This window comes from Fukomys damarensis, unplaced genomic scaffold, assembly GCF_012274545.1.
Source record: "Fukomys damarensis isolate Sample0158 unplaced genomic scaffold, DMR_v1.0_HiC HiC_scaffold_27, whole genome shotgun sequence".
Taxonomy (NCBI): domain Eukaryota; kingdom Metazoa; phylum Chordata; class Mammalia; order Rodentia; family Bathyergidae; genus Fukomys; species Fukomys damarensis.
Window position 1 is genome coordinate 4,183,016 of NW_022900939.1, and position 23,877 is coordinate 4,206,892.

Consider the following 23,877-nt stretch of genomic DNA (forward strand, 5'->3'; position numbering starts at 1 on the left):
ATTAAATACTAACCCTGAAATGGTAGGGAGGGGTCTAATCTGTGCAGGTCTGCACAGGGCAGTTGTCTATTTACATATTCTAGGGCTTCCCCTGCCTGTGGTGTCAACTCCCTAATAGATGTGGGAGAATGCTCCCCCTTCAATAATCAGAAGAGAGGCTCTAGCTCTTTGGTGGTAACTTTTAGCCATAGTCAAATCCAATTTATTTATCCCAACAATTGCTGTAATTCCGCAGGGGTCACCATTTGGGGGAGCAAAATTCGAGAAACCTTTGGAGACACCCCGGTCAAATCTATAGTCATCCCCAGGAAGGATATTGGACACCTTTTTTGGATTTTTTCAGGATTAACCTTGAACCCATTAACTTTTAACAATTCTAGAACCTTTTGAAGGACGTTTTCTAATTGGTCTGAAGACTCACAGGCTATTAAGATATCATCCATATAACAATACAGTTGTAGACATTTATCTGACTTTGTAGGACTGAGGGCCTGGGCGACTGCTATCTGGTATAACGCGGGGCTACTTTTCATCCTTTGTGGCAGCGCCTTCCATTGGAACCTCATGGCGGGTCGGCTGTGCATGACTGGGACTGTGAATGCAAACCTGCAGCGGTCTCTGGGACGTAGGAGAATAGAAAAGAAGCAATCTTGGATATGAGCAGCATATATAAATTTATCAATAGGCACTGCTGTTAAAAGAGGTAATCCAGCCTTAAGAGCCCCCATGTCCTTCATGGATGCATTTATTGCTCTTAGATCATATAACAAAGGAAACTTTTCTGGGGTACTCTTAGGTGTCAAGAAAATGGGGGTATTCCAGGGACTGTTGGGAGGTTCAATGTGGCCAGCCTGGAATTGTTTAGCCATGATCTCTTGTAGTGCCTGTAACTTTTGACATGACAACGGCCTCTCCTCCATCCAGATAGGTTTATCATTAACCTATTGTAAGGGAATAGACAGTGTGGGATATTGAGCAGTGGCCTCTAGAAGTGAGGTGATGATATTGTTCATCTATGAGATCATCATAGAAGGCCTCGTTGTCAGTGGTGATTATTGCATCCATGGACTCAAAGAAATCTCTCTGCAGGAGATTATTGGAAAGATCATTCAAAATGATGGGAAAGAATGTTCCTTTATGTCCATCTGGATGGGACCAAGGGATTTTTTTTTCCGTAGCAAATGACTGCTGGTCATCTCCCACTCCTTGTACCAGAGGCCCAGGAACTAGATCCCAAGTATTAGGGATTTCTTCGTGCCTTAAGATGGTCCTATCTGCCCCAGTATCAATAAGCATGCAAAATTTTCTGTCAGGGCAGAAGAGGGTTAATCGAGCTTTGAGCATATCTATGGAAGTGTTCCCCAAAACCTTTAATGTACAGGTGTTATCAAAACCCATTTGAAGCACAAGGACCAGGGTTTGATCCCTGGTACCAAAAACAAAACAAACAAACAAAAACACTTTTGATTTAACAGAGAAACCACATCTTCTTTATCCAGTTTCCAACTGATGGGCAAATGGGCTGTTTCTAAGTTTTAGCTATTACAAACTGTGCCGCTATAAACATAGGTGCATACTACTCAGCTACAAAGAATGAGAAATTAGATGCACTCATAGGAAAATGGATACATATTGATATATTCCTAAGTGAAATAAATAAGTCACGCATGTGTAAATATCAAATAGTTTTTCCAGTATGAAAGACTATAATAGTACATAAGATCCTAATGAGGTAATTGACAATGTGAAATAGGAAGAAAAGGGCTAAAGTTGTAGGGGAAGTGGGAAGGGTAGGGGAAAGCTAATAAGGGAAAAGAAAAAATATGAAAAAATGAAAAAAATGGGGATACAGTGTATGTAAATGGGAAGGGAGGAGGGGGTGAAGAGAGGGCAGGGACAAGGGGAAAAAATGAGAAACAAGACCTGTCATGTAAAGGTGTGAGATCCCAATAACGAATGTATCTGTACTGTATATGCAAAATGTACCAATAAACTAAAAAAAAAAAAAATCTGATTTGTTATTTGGGTTTGTCTCTGGCTCCCTTTTAGTGGTGGGGCTGGGAGGTGCCCCAAGTGAAGTTTGAAGGTAGAGGAGCCTTTTGGGCCTTTGTTTTTGATTGGAGAGGAGTGCCTTTTTTATGGTATTTGGATGTGCAGTCCCTCTTCCAATGATACCCCTTTTGACACCAGGAGCAAAGTGAGGAGGGACGGCTCTGTTCTCCACCTGTAGGGTTTTTTGGACATTGTCTTTTTACATGTCCAGGTTGATTGCAAGCCCAGCATATAGGACCTGCTGCTCCACCCTGATCTTTCTGTGGTCTTGAAAATGGTGCTGCAGCGGCGAAGACACTAGTGATGGCCATGGCTAAGGCTTTGTGTGTCTGATCTGGTGTACCAATGTCTTTTGTAGCTAATATCCAATCATCAAGAGTTTGGATTTTTGTTGGAGTAATAACTGTCCTGAATGAGGATTGACACCCCTCAAAAATGAGTTCTTTAATCAGGGCTTGTTGTGCCTCAGGATGAGTAAGCCTTGGTTGTACCGTCTGTATTACACATTGGCAAAAATCTGTAAAGGAGTCATTCGGCCTCTGGATCAGCTTACCAATGCTCGGAGTCTCCCCTGAGAGGCATCAGGGGCCAAGCAGTGAGAGCACAATTGCGGACTTGGTCATAACAGATGGCAGTCTGCTGTGCTGGGCGAGTGACATTAGAATATGCCCCTGTCCCTTTTAACATGTCCAATGTAATCCCTATGCCATTTCGATGATGGTGCACCTCTTGTTGGTCACATTGATCTTTATACATGACTTTAAACAAGGAAATTGCCAGGAGTTAAACAGGCACGAGCAAGCTTGAACCAATCTTGTGGACAACTAACACTGTAAGAAAATTCTTTGACAATTGAAGAGTGTAGGGACTTTGGGGTCCATGATCTTGGACAGCTTGTCTGAGCTCCTTCCAGACCTTTGGGGAGTGAGGCACCCATGGAGGAACCCCTGGGCCTCCCGATGTGGCTGGGAATGTTGAGAAACTCCTAGAGCCCGATCTTCCTCCCTCAAACATATTTTGGAAATGGGATCTGTCAAAAGGCTGTTCTTGCTCATCAGAAGGCCTATTGCAGGAGGAATCAGAAGAGGAAGAAGAGGAGTCACGGGACGGTATGACGGAGGCACCCGCGTTGTGCTGTTGTCTTAAACAGGATGAGGTATGACTCTTGGCCAATAACTTCCAGTGCTGTGGGAGTTTAGGCTGAGGCACGTCTGTGGCAAGAGGCAGAAGTTGAGGGGGTGGGGCTGATGCCTCTGGAGAGGAAGAAGAACCCAGAGAAGAAAGGCCGTCGGCGCCATCTTTTTCATCAACCCCCTGTTCACCATTTTTTGGCTGTCCTGGAGACAACTGGGCAGGGAAGGCCACCATTTCTCTTTTAGCAGTGGTCTCTAGACATTGAACAATTGCAGAAACAATGGGGAAAAATCTAGCGGGTGACAAATCTCTTTTTATTTTCCGGAGCACTGGGCATTATTTATTGCATGCTCCCAAATCTCCATGTCCATCACAGCTGCACCTTCCATCCATGGTAGGACTTGAGAACAGTCTCCCAAAAACCCATGAGGTGATATTTAGAGACCTTTATGCCCCTGGGTTTTAGTAGGGCCTTTACTAAAGCGGCCTGCACTGGCCTTTCCTGACTCATGACATTACCCATAATGGGATCCTTGCCCAAAACTTCAATATCCACCCAGTATATGTGGAGCCCCGGTTTAGTGCACCAGCTATTGTTTTTGTCCATGAGCTCCCTGGCAGAACAAGGAAGCTGGACTGGGAGGGCAAAGCGTGGAATCATCACGCAGACACCGAGGAGTTTTCTGGAACACTTCCATTTTATTCAGGAAATGCACAGGCTTATATAAGGTAAGGCGGGGTGGAGCCAGGGTGGAGTCGGGATATTTGGCACGTCATTCTTGGCCATATGTTAATTTTTGGGTTGTATGTTTTAGGGGCTGAGGCAATGAAGTCAGGATTTTAGAGATTTTTGAGAGGAACAGTATCCCTGTCTAAGGTCAGATCTCTACACACCCAGTGGGGTGGATTATTCCAGCCCTAATAGGCCTTGGAGTTTTCTCATGAGAGATGGGTGCAGCGCTCCTGACTCAGCCAGACATGAACCTGATCATTTGTACATTGCAAATTCTTAAATTGTGATTATAGGGTTACCTTGCTCTTTTTTGTACTTTGTTGATAAAAAAACTCAAGGTTAATACTGTTCTATTAGCCGTTAAGAGGTAACAATCTGAAAATAAAACAAGAAAAGGACACTTTAAGATTTTAACAGCTGATGTTTGCTAAAAAAAGGTTTATAATAAGTGAGACGGCAGGGGAAAAACAGAAAAAAGGCTATAAAATATACTTCTGATATCAAAAGGATTTTGTATGTTTGTCTTATTAAAAGGCTAAAGAGAGAAAACAAGACCAGAAGGCCTCAGTATGTTGAGAAGGTGTGCAAAAGTGAGTTATCAAGGAAATATGTATGTTTGCTTGTTGGTTTCAAGTTTGTTACAAAAGGTTTGCCTTTACAGGCATAAAGAGACTTACATCAATAAGTATTACTTAAATATGTTGTTATAATATGTTTACTTGGGGTATCATCAAAGGGTTAAATTCTAAATATGTCATTGTGATATGTTTATAATGGTCATTTTCAAAATATGATTTTTTTCTCAAGGAAAATAAAGCGTTATTAAAAGGTTTTATCGGAAAAGTGTTTTTGATACCAAATTAGATTAAAAGCCATAAAGTTTCATACATATGCTTTTGTAAATATTCAGATGTAGAAAATGAATAGAAATGTCACAGGGTTTTAAGAAACTATCGATTGTGCTTTAAGAGGAGGCTATAGAGTTTCATAAAAAAGGCTCAAATTTGTGTGCAACAACTCAGATATTTAGGATTCCAAGTTTCCAAAAAAATACATTGCTTGGGAGATAAAAAGATGAAAGCAGCTGAGAAAATTTTTGGTGATAGCAAGTTTTTACAGTATCTGGATCTAGGGTTTGCAGAAATGGCTAAAACTAACTTGACTGCTCACGTTCCCCATGCCTTTACCTCAGGCCCTGATCTGTGAGAATCCCCACCTATGTTTTGCTGTAGTTAAAACCTTGAATCCTGCTCCTTTTTGCCCTTGGAACCTCCCAACCTCATTCACTCCTGCCTCAGGGTCACCGATGAGTTGTTCTCCAGTTACCGGATCTGCGAAAGACCCCCTGTCTGAGGCTGATTTTTTCCTGATGGATGGGAGCAGCTTCATGGAAAATGAGGCACACTATGCTGGCTATGCAGTGACAACTCAAGATGAAATGGTCCAAGCAGGACCCTCCCCAGCACACGGTCAGCTCAGTGAGCAGAGCTATGGACACTCAAACAGGCTCTACCATGGGCGAAAAACGACAACAACAAAAAAATAAAAACAAAAATAGGGTAAATGTATAGATCCCTGTTTGCTATTTTGTGTATCTATGGCACAATCTACAAAGAGTGTGCTCTTCTCACAGCAGAGGGCAAAGGAATTAAAAATGAACAGGAGAGGGCTGGGGATTTAGTTCAGTGGTTCCTCTGCCTGCCTTGCAAGTGCAAGGTCCTGAGTTGGATCCCCAGTACCTATAAATAAATAAATAAATAAATAAATATGAATAAAAATAAAAATAAACAAACAGGAACTAATTCAGTTGTTGGAGACAATGTAGAAAACTGACAATGTAACAGTAATGCATTGCTCTAGACATCAAGAAGCAAAAGACAGAATAGCAAAAGATGATGGAAAGGCAGATACAAAAACCAAAAAAGCAACTAAACAGAAACTTTAGATGATTATACCCACCCCTTGTAAACGTTATATATACGTGTTGGTATGTGTTTGTACTTACTCTGGATGGCCTGAGGCCTTCCCTATGACAACAGAGAAGGCTTCAGAAGAATGCAATATTTTATTAAAGGGGATCATTTCAAGGTTTGGCCTGCTTGTCTCCATAGGCAATGACAATGGGCCAGCATTTGTAGCAGAGGTTGTACAAGATCTAGCTAGACTGTTATATGTAAAGTGGTACTTCTATACTGCTTATCAGCCTCAGAGTTCTGGTAAAGTTAAAAAAATAAATCATACCATTAAGGAAATATTAACTAAATATTGTCAGACAATACCAGTGTTATGGGTCGATCTGCTCTCTTTGGCTCTCCTTAAAATAAAAATACCTGAGTCATACTGGCTTCTCCCCATATGAGATCTTGTTTAAAAGGCCACCCTGTAATTTTTGTTTGGCGTCTTACTTCTGAAATGGACTCAATTAAGGAAGACTCTCATGTGTCTTGTGAAAATTGTGGTCTTTCCCTTTCCTTGAATAATCTGATGCTAAAATCATTCAGTAAACATTTATTATTAGCAGTACATTGTCATTTTCAGGACTCTCACGTAGTTTATTTCCATCTTTAGTACATTTTTTATTATAACAGTCATGGTTCTCTTCAATCATTCAGGATATTAAACACATCTGAGAGAGCTGTCTTAAAGCATTTACCCGCTTATTCTATGATCAGTTTCATTCAAAGTGGAATAGATTTCAAACTTTTGCATATATAGAGGTCTGTTATTGTGATCAGATGTGGAATATTATATACATAATATGTATATTATATATAAAATATTATGTATATTATTGTGTACTTTACACTTTTTGATATTTTCCTAAAAATAGTTAAATATAAAATATCACTGCTAGATGCCCTAGATATAGCACAAAATGTTTCGCATACTAGCTTTTAAGAAAAACATTTCACTGAACAAAAAACCACATAGATCCCTATCTATGCTGTATAAATACAAGAGTCTTACTTAGACCTATGGTATAAGATTCAGTACATAAAAATACAAACAAGTTTAAGAGGAAATGTGTCAAAAACCAAACCACAGCATTGAAAGCAAAAGAATAATTTCAACTATTGATGTTGAATGTAATACTCATTTTGATTGAAAGATAAAGTTCCATAAGAAGCAATATTGAGAAAAAAACTGAAAATGTTGGGGGAAAATGATATTTAATTGACTTTTAAGATTTGAGGGTTAATTGGGATAAGTACATAGAGAAAAATATCATTCTTTACACACGGAAGCAGTATATGTATTTTTACCAGAAAGGAATGCTGTCAAGTGAAATACCTTTTCAGCTTTAGTTTGTCAAATTACATTGTCATTTTAGTGACTCCTATGTATTACCCTAGTATTCTATATGAAAACACTAAGTAAAAACTCTAAACATACTCCTGAATACCCTATAGAAGGCATTTTTTACTTCTTTGTTCCTAAAACTGTAGATCATTGGGTTTAGCATGGGGATCATTAAAGTGTAAAAGACAGAGGACAGTTTATCAATGTCAGAGGACTGAGCAGATTTGGGCTGCACATACATGAAGAAAAGAGTCCCGTAGAAGACCACCACCACGGTCAGGTGAGAAGCACAGGTGGAGAAAGCCTTTTTTCTTCCTTCTGCAGAATGCATTCGACATACAGCTAAGAGAATCATGAGGTAAGATAACAATACTACCAGGAGCGAGGATGACAAATTAAATATCGCAAAACGATTGATCACTGTTGCTATTTCTTGTCCATTTGAGCACAGCATAAGCGACATGGGGATACAGTCACAGTAGAAATGGCTGAGAAGATTGGTACAGAAAGTGGATGTAAAAATCTGACTCGTAAAGAGCAGAGACAGCGTGGTACAGTAGAGGTAGGGAATGCCCACCAGCACATGGCAACGTCTCTGGGACATGATGATGCTGTAGAGCAGAGGGTTGCAGATGGCCACGTAGCGGTCGTATGCCATGGCTGACAAGATGAAAAGTTCACTGACAATGAACACAATGAAGAAGGCCATCTGTAGGGCACAAGCATGATAGGAAATGGTATTTTGACCCATAGCAAAATTCAGCAGCATTTTGGGATAAATGACAGTGATGTCACCCAGATCAATGTAAGCCAGGTGTCTGATAAAAAAATACATTGGTGTGCGTAAGTGGGAATCCAGCTTGGACAGAATGATCATGCCCAGGTTGCCTGTAACTGTAATCATGTAGATGATGAGGAAGATCCAGGCAAGGGGGAGCTGCAGCTCAGGCAGGCTGGATACTGCACTCAGAATGAGGTCAGTGGGCACCGTTAGATTCTGTCTCCCCATGAGGGCCAGATACCTCTTCTGGGGAGAACAAGAGAGATGCTATGTTTTTTATTTAGAACTATCAAATTGTAATGAGAAGGCACAGAATGGAAATGTATATTGTAACAGTCTATATTAATACTAATTTTTTCTTCTCATTCTAATAGTTTAAAAACTTTAATTTTCTCGAAGTGAAGTATCCATTTGAAATATATGAATATTTTCAATTGACGAGACAGTAAAATTTGGAACAGATCTTTTATTAACAAAACCATATTCATGTAAATATATAAGCATGAGGCTTTATTTCATCTATAGGATAGAATCATTTTAAAATTTTTTCTGAATATACAGGAAGGATTAGAGAAATAGAGTAAAAGTTGAAATAAAACATCTATTACAGTAAGAGACATTGGCATTAATCAGCCTCAACACGTTCCCTTTTTGCTCAAACACATAGATGCATTGTTCCTAATCCTCTGACACTCCTTTGTGACAGCCTCCCTCACGAGCGAGTTAAGGGGATGGGATCCAAAAGTGATGAATGCTGCTGCCAACTTCCATGCAATCAAAGATAGTCATAAAATCAATATGACAGGCGTCATCCAACTTAGTCCCCAAATCTGTAACTGTGTGACTTCCAGCTCTTCTTCCAGGTCTGACCTTGGAAGTATGACCTTCAAAGGAAAATCCTCTGAATTGATTCAGGACATGAATTTATTCCCAAGAGTGCAACTGAAGATATTCTTGAAATACGACTTATGAAATCTTTGAGCAAGTGGCAAGAACAATGGAGTACCTTCATTCACCATGAAGGGATAGTGTTTTGAAAAATGATTAATGGCACTGTCCTGTGCTTGTGTAAATTTACACTCATTTAAAAGCACTCTTTGTTTCCCAGTCACATCTTCTCCTGTCTGTTTAGTCCATCAATTCTGTGCAGTTTTCATATTTTTGAAAGTCATGTGGAGCTTTGACAATGAGTTCACAAAGCAAGATTGTATTGTCAAACCTTGAAAATATGACATAACCTGCAATCACTTAAGCTCAGTGTTTCTTTGCATTCTGATTTCTACTCCCTCATGCTTCAGTTGAAGTCATGGTGAATTAGCACCTACTGGCACTTGTAGAGTCCAAGTAACAAAACAATAAGGAAGTGACATGTGATTTGTGCACCTATTTATATTGTTCAAAATTAATGGCACATATCATTGAACAATTATGCTTTCTCAGAATAGATACATCTATATGTGGAAATGTTCATTTCATAATAAAATTAATTAATTCATACATTTTATGTTGTTTTGACTACTTATTTATTTGTGATTCTTAACTGGAAGATATTAAATTCTCTTTCATCCACACTAAATTTTGACATATCATTTATCAGGGTGTGGGGATAATTTTGCTTCGTTTTAGTGAATGAGAATCCTCAACTAAATTAGACTTTAAGACATTTATAAGATATAGACCTATTCTTGCTCATATGAATATTTTTGTCACAAAGCATGGATTTGCAAGGATTTAATTTTATATTCTTTACATCATTAACAATAGTAAATTATAGTTTTTAAATACATTGGAAATCATTTGATTATTTTCATAACATGTATTAATAAGGTTCATAATAAAATAATTATTATCTGTCATATCTTTCAAAATCAAAGCAAACTCACTATACTGCATTTTACTTGGACTCCCTAAACGTATTCAGTTGTATTTGATAAGATCAGTGAAGCACTTTACTATCTAAATGCCTCATTAAACTCTCACGAATCTGATTGATCTAGCATATTTGTTCAGTACTTTTATTTTTATACCTATAAGCAAAATAATACTCCAAGAGTTGGCATTTCACACAGAGATGCTGAAGTTTGCAGCACATTTAAATAAATCAGCTGTCATTGACCATGACTGTCTGTAGACAAAATCCAACCGTAATGGAGACTTACTGAATCCAGGTGAAAATCAAAAGTCAGAGCAATTCTTACTCATCTTGAAATGATGATCAGATTTCCTGTTCTGAAATCACTCTGACTTTGTGTTTCTGACTTTCTGTTTGGAGATGAATTTAAGGTCTTCTATTCTTTGTGTGATATTCCCTAAGGAGATAGTATTTAATTTGTTCAGTTCATTCTATATAATTCATCTGAGGGACTTAAAATTTGCTGTGATGACATCACTGTATGTTACCCTGTAAGAATGTCAGGAAGAGTCAAGGAAAGGAACACGCAAGAGAAATGACCAGAATACGTCTGTAGAGACTTCAGAGATGTTCAGCCACTTATATGGAGTCAAATAGTGGAACAGCAATGGGGAAACTTTCACACCACTTTTCCCCGTGAAGTGGGTCAGTTGCAACATCATGGTGAAATTTAAATAACAGCATTATTAACCCCTACACCTTTTCCTCTCTCTTTTTTTAGGGAATTGGTCAGATCCTCAATCACATAGGCAAGAGTGTGAGGAAGGATAAAAGAGAAAGAAACAATCATTTAGAATGTAAGGGGTCCCTGAGTGAGACATGCCAGTAGTGGACATTCTCAACAATCTCCAGCTTGACCCACTTTTATTAGAAAGCCAAAAGCACTGCAGGTAGAGGGTCGTGCATCATTCATGGGACAGTGACAGCCAGTAAAGGTCAGTTGGTAACTCACAGGTAATGGAAAATGGGGAGCAAGATGAGTGGGGAACAGATCCTCCCCGCTCCCCAGACATTTCATCCTCAGCAGAAGATATCTTGTCCTAGAAGTGCTGTGCTTATGAAATTTCCCACAGATAGCAAAAAACCCAGTGGTGTTTTTTTAAATCCATTTTTTCTGTTCCTGAAACAAGTTATATTAGCCTTGGACTCTATGGGACTGAAATCAGGTAGCCCAGTTCCCAATGCTTTTTATACTTCACAATATGATATCCAGGAAGCCCTGAAATAAAATATATCATTTAACTCATCCCAGTGAGCTAGTTCAAAACTAATCAGAATTATGATAAATTGTGTACTTTTCTTGAAGCCACGTGAACAGTAACTGAAAGGTGAAATGACACTTAATAACTTAATGAATGAGAGACATATTGTGTTCTTTTATTTTTGTACTGGAATTCAAACTCGGGACCTTATGTTTGAGAAGCAGATGGCAGAACCACTGAGCTAAATCCCTGGCATGCACTGTGTTCTTTAGACAAAAAGATCACAGTTTTGTTGAAGCAATGCTGCACTACAATGTCTATTCACTGAATTTATTTCTTGGACTGAGATTCCATCACTGTTGAATCATATTTAGTGCAATCAAATCAATAATACAATCTACTAAGTACCATGTCCCCCATTTCTCAAATTAGAAACATGGTCTCTTCCTTTTATAAGTAGGGCAATCAGGGGCATTTCCACATGAAAATTGGAATGTTAGTGAACAAAATATTCAGATTTGTTTCAAAAAATATTTTATATTTACTTAGTACCTCTTTTTAGATATGGATTATTTTCTTACTTGTACTGTAATTAATGTTACTCATCCCATAGATCTAATGTCATTATTTTTTTCTGCAGTATCTTCCTGTAAAATTCAGGCAGACTATGCACTGACTATGTAGCCCTGGTTGGCCAAGATCATTCCACAGTACCCCTTTCTCAGCCTCCTGAGTGCTAGAGGTGCAGATGTCCCCACCACACTCAGAATATCTGGTATGAATTTTTAAACAATTATTTTCAGAAAGAATTTCTTTACATTTTTTCTGGCTTCTTTAGCTTGTTCTACAATTGGGCCTACAATTAACATATACTACATATCTTGTTTTTGTTCTACTGTTTACTGAGATTGTATTAATAATTTCGGTCAATGTTTTGTTTCTGAAGAGGTTCACTTAGAGGAGACTCTAGTGTGATTTATGAATGTGTCATCTTCACATTTTCTATGTACAGTAAAATGTTATAACAATTTAATAAATATTTATTATTAATATTGCATTTTTCAGGAGCCCCATTAGATTTTTTCATCTTAAATTTGTTTCCTATAACAATCATAGTTCTGTTAAATCTTTCGACTGGTAAACACACCATAAGAGTTATCTTAAAATGCTTACATACTTTTTCTATGTTTCATTTCAGGATTCTCCTGAATATGGTTCACATTGTGGGATATTTATAGCTCTTTTATTTTCAATTATATGGTGAATCTTACATATTTTAGGTCAATGGACTCTGGCAATGTTTGGATTTATTTTCTTAAAAAGGAGTAAAATTTACAGAGGGCAAATTTTGTGTCATTGGAGACTTGTGTCCTAGGCTCAACACTGCCTTCAGTAGCTCTACCTTTAAGATTCCTGATACTACAGATAGTGAACTAAAGTGCTCTGCATGCAAGCCTTTAAGAACTCAACTATTTAGCTGTACAAAAATCCACACATGGTCCATATATATGCTGTATATGTGAAAGAAACTCTCCTTTGGAACTGTAGCTTGAGATTTGTTACATACAGAAAGACAAGGAAAAGAAGAAATGTATCAAAAACCAAACCACAACTATCAATGCAAATTGAACACATAGATTATGGATATAGAATGCAATAACCATTTTCATTTGAAAAATACAAATTTCTATATTCAGAAATATTGAGTAAAATCCAGGGAATTTTGGGGAAGAAATTACATTTAATGGATGTTTTAAATATACACATTAATTAAGATGTAACATCTAGGCAAGGAAGATGAGATTTGGGAAAGCTTCTCAGATATCTGGTCTCGCTCTGGCCTGCCTGGGTCCAGTCAGTGGGACCAGCTAGCTGCTCCCTCTCCTGCGGGTGCCACCATTGCTCCGGTGCAAGGAAGGTAGCCACAGGAGCGCATCAGAACCACCTCCATTCCCCCCAGACCTCCTGATTGTGCCAGTCCTTGCACCCACTCTGCAGAGGCATAGCTGGATATAAAGGGAATTTTTTTGAGCTCTCAACTTTGAACATCTTTAAAGAAATGGTGGGGAAAACCTGTAGTAGAACTGTGTGGAGTTCAACCCTGCAGGAGGTTGGGGAACTCAATTTGGGCCTTGGGGCCTGAGGTCTGTCTGCATTGCAGGGTTCTGCCATCGGCTACCTGAGATCAGGGGATTTGGTTCTGCACATGGCTGCACACACTGTATATTATGACAGCAGAGATATAGCCTGTAAGAGGCCCTTCAAAATCATTTTTTTCTTTGTTTTCCTCATTCCACTCTGCAAATTCTTTTTCTGTTCTCTTTCACCAACTCAGTCTCTTGCTCCACCATATTATCCCTCATCTCCCTTTCTGTTCCTGCTCCTGCCCTAACTCAGATTTCTTCTTTTATCATTTTCTCTTTATGTTCTTTTCTTCTATCATTTTACCTCACTCAACAGTCAATAGTTGCAAGGGAAAGTGAGCACCTGTTACTGTTAAGGGGATATATTCTTTTCCTTATGCTTGCACTCTGTCTATCCCTTTTGAACTTAACAGTTTCCTAAGGGTTGTGTATTCATTCTATGTCCTCTGGATTCACTTGAAACCTTCTCCAATTCTTTTACTTGTCTACTTCTCTCATCCTAACTCTGTCTAAGCCCCCATCCTAAATGGTAAATGTGCTATATTGAAAAGTTTATTTACTGCAAACATATTTTGGGCTGCTTCTTGATTTTAATTTAATTCACATGGTTTAAAGGTGCTAGATCAATGACTACCACAAGTGGTCAATTTGCAAGTTGTGCTTGATCCTATTGTGTTGCTTACAGTATCAATTGGGATAAAGGACTATGATTGATTTGACAAGTTGTTTTCTCTGATATTATGAAAATGAGAATGTCTATGAGCCATTAGAGACATGTAGGCTAACGTGCAACTATATCAGGAATATTTAATAACCCAGAAATTAAATCAAGAACAGCCCACCAGCAAAAATAAAAATGAGGAAACACTTAAGCAAGACACAAAGACAGATTTCCAGTTCACCAATGACAAGCAGTAGGGCAAAAGAGGATGAAAATTCTGATAGTGAACCACCAGAACACTCTGAACTCACAGCACAAGAAGTAACAAAAAGATCAATTAGGCTCTAGAAAAATTCAAAACAGAAATAATTTCCCAGATAACCACAGAGATGGTGAGCAAAATGAAAGTTATGATTCGAGACACTAGAACAGAAATTGACAAAAAATTAGATGAGCTCAGGACCATGATAGAAGCCATGAAGGCCCAGCATAAGAAAGAAATGGAAACAGTGAATGCCCAACATAGGAAAGAAATAGAATCCATTAAACAGATTCAAGCAAATATCCAGGATATTAAAAACTCCATTGAAAGTGATCACAATGGAATAAAAGGATGCAAAGATAGAATCTCAGATATAGAAGATAGGATTGCGCGTCAGTAACCGTGAAAAGAGAGGTCTCTTAAAAACAGTAAGGAATCATGAGAAATCGATCCAACAACTGCTAGATGATGCAAAGAAGAATAACATAAGACTGATAGGAATACATGAAGTAGCAGGAGAAAATGCAAATGACTTTAAAAAGCTGTTCACAGAATTAATGACAGAAAACTTCCCAAACAGAGGGGAAGAATTTGACATACAGATAAGTGAGGCATATAGGACCCCAACTAGCCATGATAAAAAAAATCTACACCTAGACATATAATAATCAAGATCCCAGAAATCCAACAGAAAAACAAAATACTACAAGCAGTAAGAGAAAAGAAACAAATCACATGCAAAGGAAAGCCCATCAGAATCACAGCAGACTTTTCAACACAAACTCTCAGATCAAGGAGAGCATGAAGTGAGGTATTTCAAGCCCTAAAAGAAAATAACCTCCAACCTAGATTGATGTGTCCTGCAGAACTCTCTTTCAAAATGGATGGGGAAATAAGATACTTCCATGACAAAGAACACCTAAGAAACTTCATGAATACCAAACCAGCACTTCTTGGAATTCTAAACAATATCCTAGCAAAAGACAATGAAGGTCACCACACCATTAGGCCCAACAGAGCAAATCAAATAGGCAAGAAAAGAAACTAAAATGAGAGGGGAAAAAATTACAAAAAGAGTCAACAAAAGGACAAAAACATGACAATACATCAGTACATATCAGTTATAACCATCAATGTCAATGGCCTCAATTCACCAATCAAGAGAAATAGATTGACAGAATGGATTAAGAAGCAAAATCCAACAATATGCTGTACACAAGAAACACACCTAATGCAAAAAGAAGCCCATAGACTCACAGTGAAAGGATGGATAACAATTTTCCCTGCAACAGGAGCCCAGAAAAAAGCAGAGGTAGCAATCTTATTCGCAAAGTAAATTTCAAACCAAAACTGATGAAAAGAGACAAAGAAGGCCACTACATCCTTGTAAAGGGAACAGTTCAAGAGGAAGACATGGCAATCATAAACATATATGCATTAAATGTTAATGCCCCCAACTATATAAAACAAACATTAAGTAACATGAAAAGCCAAATAAGCAGTAATACAATTGTAGTGGGGAATCTAAATAACCCACTATCACACATACACAGATCATCAAGGCAAAAAATCAACAATGAAATAGTAGAACTGAACCAAGCTTTTGAACACATGGACTTAATAGATGTCAGTGGAGTGTTCCTCCCAACAAAATCAGAATATATGTACAATAATTCCAAATTTGAAACTATACTACAAAGCCATTGTGATTAAAAACAGCATGGTAGTGGCAAAGAAACAGACCTGAGGATCAGTGGAACAGATTGGAAGACACAAAAACAACTCCAGATGTACTCAGCTACCTCATCTTTTACAAAGGAGCTGACCATCTCCACTGGAGGAAAGATAGCCTCTTTTTGGAAAAACTGGATCTCAACCTGCCAAAGACTAAAACTAGACCCTTATCTTTCACCATGCACTAAATTAAAATCCAAGTGGATTAAAGATCTAAATATTAAAACAGAAACACTAAACTTGCTGGAACATAAGTTAGGCAGAATTCTTGAAGACACTGCCATAGGAGAAGACTCCATGAACAAATCCTCAGTAGCATAGGAACTAGCAGAAAGAATCAACAACTGGGATCTCATCTTATTAAAAAGCTTCTGCACTGAAAAAGAAGCCATCAACAGAACTAAGAGACAGCCTACAATGTGGGATTACCAGCTGCTCCTCAGACAATGGACTATTATCTAGAATATATATAAAGAACTAAAAAAAAACAGCCCCCCAAATATAAAGGCCCAATTCACAAATGGGCATCTGAAATGAACAGACATTTCTCAGACAAAGAAGTAAAGGCATCAAGTAAATATATGAAAAAATGTTCCACATCACTGGTCATTTGAGAGATGCACATGAAAACAACACTGAGATTCCACCTCACCCCACAAAGAATGGCTGCTAACAAGAAATCACACAATAACAAATGTTGGCAGGGTTGTTGGTTGGAGTGCAGACTGGTATAACCACTGTGGAAATCAATATGGAGATACCTCAAAGAGTTGGGACTGGAGGTTCCATTTGAACCAGCCATTCCTCTGCTGAGTATCTTTCAAAAGAATTAAAAGAATCACATCACAGTGATACATGTGCACCTATGTTTATAGCTGCACAGTTTGCAATAGCTTAAACTTGGAAACAGCCCATTTGTCCATCAGTTGGAAACACGATAAAGAAGATGTGGTTTTTCTATAAAATGGAATACTACTCAGCCATAAAGAATGAGAAATAAGATTCCTTCATAGGAAAATGGACACATATTGAGGATATACTCCTAAGTGAAATAAATGTCACACATGTGTAAATACCGGTTTCTCTGGTGTGAAAAACTGTAATAGTACACAAAGTCCATTGATATAATTAACAATGTGAAATAGCTAGAAAAGGGCTAAAGGTGTAGGGAAAGTGGGAATTGTAGGAGAAAGGTAATAAGGGAAAAGAAAAAAATTTGAGAAAATGAAAAAAATGGAAATAAAGTGTTTGTCAATTGGGAGGGGAGGAGGGGGTGAAGGGAGGGCAGGGACAAGGGGCAAAAATGAGAACCAAGACCTGTCATGTAAAGGTACAAAATCCCAATAATGAATGTATCTGTATTATATACCTAAAATGTACCAATAAACTAAATTTTAAAAAGGTATTTTATATATATGCATCAGGTGTGGACAGCAAATTTGGATTATGGATATGAATGTATGTATCAGGTATGGACAGTGAATTATCCATGTGTAACCAAAAACATATTCCTGACGGAACAATGCTGTCAAATGAGGATATCTTTTCAGTTTTATTTCATCAAATAATACTTCCTTTCTCAGAATTCCTAGGTAACTAGCCTAATGTTCTATGAGAAACACTAAATTCAAACTTTAAATTTCCAGAGGACCCTGAACAAGGCACTTTTTACTTCTTTATTCCTAAAACACTGTAGATTTAGCATAGGGACCACTAGCATATAGAACACAAAGGGCAGCGTGTCAATTACAGAGGGCTGAGAAGATTTTGGTTGCGCGTACATGAAGAAAATAGTCCCAAAGAAGATGACCACCATGGTCAGGAGAGAAGCACATGTAGAGAAAACTTTTGTTCTTCCTTCTGCAGAATGCATTAAACATATGGCTAAGGCAATCATAAGATAGGATAATAGTACTGCGAGAAGTATGGATGTCAAATTGAATATTGCAAATCGGTTGATCAGTGAAGCTATATGAGTTTCCTCTTTGAGAAAGTTTCAGAGAGACTCAAGAAAATGAACAAACCATGTATGTTATCAGTGAAAGACAAAAGTGCCTCCGTACTGACCTGAACTTAAACTTTGAATGCACATCTGCTGTGAGACCCCCACCCCAGACTGTTAACCGCACATCCTGCTTCTGTAACCTCGTTTGCTCACTTCCTGCAGATTAGCTCAAACAGCTTCAAGGTTAACCATGGAGTCTTGTCTGAAATAGAAAGACCCTGGGGTGGGGGGGCCCCCTACCTAGTTGGCCAAATGTGCCAACACCACCTGCAGGTGAACGGGAAGAACAAGCCCAAGGTAACATGCTTGTTCAGCCCTATAAAAACCCTGTTTTCTGTGATTCCGGGCTCCACTCCCCTTGAGGGTGGGGTCCACAAGTGTGAATGAACTTCTCCTAGTCCTCTGGATATTCTGTCTCTATGCTGGCTATTCTCTTTTTGGTTTAACATTTTTGGAGGCCCCAGCAAGATAGCCAGCTCTTGGAGACAGACTGAGGGTGACTTGCCTCACTCCTGGGCTGTGTGGGGGATCAAGATAGGCTGGGGAGGCCACCCTGACATCTTGTTCAGGGCCGGGAGAGCTTGCCTCCAGAGGAGGGGTATCCAAGGAGGCCCTCAACAGACTGCGAGAAGTTTATCAGGAAGACTCCTCTGGAGGTAAGAATCTTACGATTCGCAGGAAAAGGATCCTTCAGTGGGTAGGAGGAAAGTCAGATGAGCTGGCCATTCCTCTACCCAGGGTCTTTCTGTGATGGCAGAAGGTCCTCTGGTCTATGTATCCATTTGATCAGCAGGTATTCACTTGGTGGAAATATTTGTTTCTTTTTGTTTTGTTTGTCTGCTTGCTGTGTGTGCCATACTTGCCTTTACAGGAAGACAGATCCAACATCCAATTATGGAAGCTGGCAAATCTAAGCCTAATAATCCTCTTGAATGTGTTCTAGCAAAGTTTATACTGCACAGAAGCTGACAAATTAGAGTAAAGTTCCCCAAGGCCAGGACTGTGTTATCAGCCTGATGCTGCTTGCAAGGTTTGAAATCCAAAACAAAGCCAGAGAAACTGCAACTGCTCTCTACCAAATTTTATCAAGAGATTTTACAAGGGAAATCAAGTTAGAAATTTTAACTATTTGATAAATGTATCTTTTTTTCAACTTGAATTAAGTTTAATTGGTGTGCTTAAAACACTTCTTGTGTGTTGTTTTCATCTGCAAGCCAGCTCAAGGAAAAAGGTTCAGGAACCAACTGGGAGGGCAAGGCACAGAATCACCATGCAGACATGGGGAGGTTTGTGGAATGCTTCCGGTTTATTGAGGAAATGTACAGCCTTATATAGGGTAAGGAGGGGGTGGAGCCAGCGTGGAGTTGGGAGATTTGGCACATAGTTACTGGCCGCATGTTAATTTTGGGGTTCTATGTTTTAGGGCCTGAGGTGAATGGAGTCAGGACTTTAGAGCTTTTGGAGAGGAACAGTTTATCTGTCTAAGGTCAGATCTCTACACACTCGAGGGGGTGGATTATTCCAGTTCTAATAGCCTAATAGGCCTTGGAGTTTTCTCATGAGAGATGGGTGCAAAGCTTCTGACTCAGGCAGACATGAACCTGAACCTCACTTGTGCATTGCAAATTCTTAAATTGTGATTGACGGGTTAACTTGCTCTCTCTTGTACTTTGTTGATAAAAAAACTCTAGGTTAATACTGTTCTATTAGCAGTTGAGAGGTAACAATCTGAAAATAAAACAAGAAAAGGACACTTTAAGATTTTAACAGCTGATGTTTGTTAAAAAAGGTTTAGAATAAGTGAGATGGCAGGGGAAAAACAGAAAAAAAGGCTATAAAATATACTTCTGATATCAAAAGGATTTTGTATGTTTGCCTTATTAAAAGGATAAAGAGAGACATACAAGACCAGAAGGCCTGAGTGTGTTGAGAAGGTGTGCAAAAGTGAGTTATCAAGGAAATATGTATGTTTGCTTGTTGGTTTCAAGTTTGTTACAAAAGATTTGCCTTTACAGGCATAAAGAGACTTACATAAATAGGTATCACTTAAGTATGTTGTTATAAAATGTTTAAATTGGTTATCATCAAAGGGTTAAATTCTAAATATGTCATTGTGATATGTTTATAATGGTCATTTTCAAAATACGATGTTTTCTCTGGGAAAATAAAGTGTTATTAAAAGGTTTTATTGGAAAAGTGTTTTGATACCAAATTAGATTAAAGGGCATAAACTTTCATACACAGGATTATTGTTAATTTTCTGATGTAGAAAATGAATAGAAATGTCACAGGTTTTAAGTAACTATCGATTGTGCTTCAAGAGGAGGCTATAGAGTTTCATAAAAGAGGCTCAAATTTGTGTGCAACAACTCAGATATTTAGGATTCCAAGTTTCCAAAAAAAATACAATGCTTGGGAGATAAAAAGATGAAAGCAGCTGAGAAAATTTTGGTGATAGCAAGTTTTTACAGCATCTGGATCTAGGGTTTGCAGAAATGGCTAAAACTAACTTGACTGCTCATGTTCCCCATGCCTTTACCTCATTGGCTTTCTAATAATAGAATTTCATAGAATCAGGCCCTGATCTGTGAGAATCCCCACCTATGTTCTGTTCTAGTTAAAACCTTGAATGCTGCTCCTGTTTGCCCTTGGAACCTCCTACCCACATTCACTCCTGCCTCAGGGTCACCGACGAGTTGTTCTCCGGTTACCGGATCTGCGAAAGACCCCCTGTCTGAGGCTGATTTCCTGCTGTTCGTGGATGGGAACAGCTTCATAGAAAATGGGGTACACTATGCTGGCTATGCAGTGACAACTCAAGATGAAATGGTCCAAGTGGGACCCTCCCACCAGATGGTCAACTCAGTGAGCAGAGCTATGGGCACTCATACAGGTTCTCCATGGGCAAAAAACAACACCCCCCCAAAAAAAATACAGAGTAAAAGTTTATAGATTCCTGCTTCCTATTTTGCATATCTATGGCACAATCTACAAAGACTGGTCTTCTCACAGCAGAGGGAAAATGGATTAAATTACAGGAGAGGGCTGGGGATTTAGCTCAGTGGTTCCACCACCAGCCTTGCAAGTGCAAGGTCCCAAGTTCGATTTTTGGAACTTAACAACAACAACAACAACAAAAACTAAAAAAATAAAAAATAAAGTAAATGAATAAAAATAAAAACAAACAAGATAATGCAGTTGTTGGAGACAATGTATAAAACTGACAAAGTAACAGTAATGCATTGCTCTAGACATCAAGAAGCAAAAGATAGAATAGCAAAAGATGATGGCAAGGCAGATACAAAAGCCAAAAAAGCAACTAAACAGAAACTTCAGATGATTATACCCACCCCTTGTAAAGGTTATAAATACGTGTTGGTATGGGTTTGTACTTACTCTGGATCGCCTGAGGCCTTCCGTGTGACAACAGAGAAGGCTTCAGAGGAATGAAAGATTGTGTTAAAGGTGATAATTTCAAGATTTGGCCTGCCTGTCTCCATAGGCAATGACAGCGGGCCAGCATTTGTAGCAGAGGTTGTATAAGACCTAGCTAGACTGTTATACGTAAAATGGTACTTCTGTACTGCTTATCAGCCTCAGAGTTCTGGTAAGATTAAAGAAATAAATCGTACCATTAAGGAAATATTAACTAAATATTGTCAGACAACACCGGGGTTATGGGTCGATCTGCTCTCTTTGGCTCTCCTTAAAATAAAAAATACCCCAAGTCCTAATGGATTCTCACCATATGAGATCTTGTTTAAAAGACCTCCCTGTATCTTAAGAGACTTTATAAAAAATTATCTCATTTGGGCTTATCCAGTATGGAATGACAGCTGTTGGAACTGGGCAAAGTGTTCCAAAATATTCTAGGACAAATTAAAAATAAAAAAGATTATCCTGTGCTAACTCCTGCCCATCTGATAAAATGGGGCGACCATATTCATGTTAAAAATTGAAAAAAGACCCCTTTGCAACCTGTATAAAAAGTACTATGTGAGGCACTTAGTGTTTCTCCCGCAGTTGTCCAGGTGACTGAAGTCCACCTGTGGATTCACCACTGTACAGAGTGACATGACCGAGAGCTCCACGGACTGCATCTCCAGGGGACAGTGTACTCAAGGTCCTGCTCTCACTACACCAGGAGCTGCTCAGTCCATGCATGGCTAAAAAGTAAAGACTTCAATCAACATATTATAGGCTCTTATTGCATCAAACTGTTATAAGCTATTATGTTTTTAAATTAAGAATTTATAAGCCTGAAGATACTAAGCTTGATAAAAATATGTGACCTTTAAGCTGTTAAATGGGACTACAGGGACATCTCCTCATGCTTCTCTTTGACGCCCATCTAAAATAACTTTATGATGACCCTGGTACCATAAGTAATTGTAGGGAATATACACAAAAACATGTACTGGGTCAGATAAGGCTCAAATGTGGTTAAACAGTTCTGTTGTAATCCAAAAGTATTGGCAATTGTGGTAACTGTAAACAGGGACAATGGAAAGCTCCTAATACTCAAATAACAGTATGACCCCCCCTGGTTGCTGAGATGAGTGGACCATGTGATGACAAATCAATGATTTGATTAAGTTACTAAAACCAGAGGGCAGTGAAAGACAAAAGCACCTCCATACTGACCTGAACATGAACTTCGGGTGAATGCACATCTCCTGTGTGACCTCCACCCTAGGCTGTTAGGTGCACATCCTGCTTCTATAACCTGGCTTGCTCATATCCTATAGATTAGTCAAACAGCTCCAAGGTTAACTGTGGCGCCTTGTCTGAAATAGGTAGAACTGGGGGTGGGGGGACCCTACCTCCTCAGACCAAATGTGCCACCACCGCCTGCAGATAAATCTAGAAAAACAAGCCCAAGTTTCCATGCTTGTTCAGCCCTATAAAAACCCTGCTCTTTTGTGATTTGGGGCTCCACTCCCCTTGAGGGGGGGTCCACATGCATGAATACACTTCGCCTAGTCCTCTGGATTTTCTGTCCCCATACTGGTTATTCTCTTCTTGCTCTAGCAATCAGCGCTCTTGCATGGAGATTCGGAGATTTCCAAGCACTTGTTTGCCCAATTACATGGAGTCAAATAGTAGCTCAGCAGTGGGGAAGCCTTCACACTTTAGCCTTGTGACTTGAAATAGTTCCCAGATCACTGTGACATTTGAAATCATGCCATCATTATCACCCAGGAGTTTTCCTTTCCATATTTCACAGTAAAATGCAGGAAAAGCAATGAATTAAAACTATGTCATTTACCTCATACATGGGAGATAGATCTAAGAGTAAATAAACCTATTTCTGCACTTTCTGGAGGTCACATGAACAGTAATTTAAAGATAATGTAATTAATGCTGCTTCTCTAGTGAGTGAGAAACACATCTAGACTTGTTAGTCCTCAAAGGGATGACAGTTTTGATGCAATGTCTAGGTCATGATTTGTGTGTTTATTTCCTTAGCTGAGATGAAGCCTCCATTCAGTCATATTCAGTGCAGTCTCATTGAGCAAACAATCTACCCAAAACAGTGTCACTCATCTCACATTTGAAACACTTATTCTTCTCTTTTCATGGAGAAAAATTGGGTGTCATTTGCATAGTGAACATTGGAAGGTTTATGAACAAAATAATGGGGTTTGATTAAAAAGTATTTCGTGGTCAGTAATAACCTTAATTTTTACATAGATTATTTTTTCCTTTAACCATAATTTAAATTTTAAACTCATGTCTCTTGTATTATTTTTTTTCTTTAGAGAGAGACAGGCAATAATTTTCAGGATGGCTTTGCGCTCACTGTGCCCCTGTACTGCTTTAAAACTTAGCAATCCTCCTGCCTTAGCCTCTGAAGGACTGAAAGTACAGATATGCATCACCACTCCCAGAATATCTGGTACAAAATATTAAAGTTTCTGGTCAAGGTTTCCTATCATTTATTTCTCCCTATGTCA

At 38.7% G+C, this 23,877-nt stretch overlaps 1 protein-coding gene and 1 long non-coding RNA gene across 2 annotated transcripts; one reads left to right on the top strand and one right to left on the bottom strand.

Annotated features, from left to right (window-relative positions):
- Window positions 1-3,134: 3,134 nt before the first annotated feature.
- On the top strand, window positions 3,135-5,356 carry LOC104851172. Its single transcript, XR_777157.1, has 3 exons — window positions 3,135-3,208; window positions 4,454-4,509; window positions 5,218-5,356. It is a non-coding gene; the product is annotated as an uncharacterized LOC104851172 (long non-coding RNA).
- Window positions 5,357-7,289: 1,933 nt separating this feature from the next.
- LOC104851173 (olfactory receptor 8K5) lies at window positions 7,290-8,228 on the bottom strand. Its single transcript, XM_010608350.1, has one exon. The coding sequence runs from the start codon at window positions 8,226-8,228 to the stop codon at window positions 7,290-7,292; it is 939 nt and encodes a 312-aa protein (XP_010606652.1).
- Window positions 8,229-23,877: the final 15,649 nt, after the last annotated feature.

Coding starts and splice junctions, on each gene's coding strand:
- LOC104851173 (XM_010608350.1), bottom strand. CDS start 8,228: ATGGGGAGACAGAATCTAACGGTGCCCACTGACCTCATTCTGAGTGCA.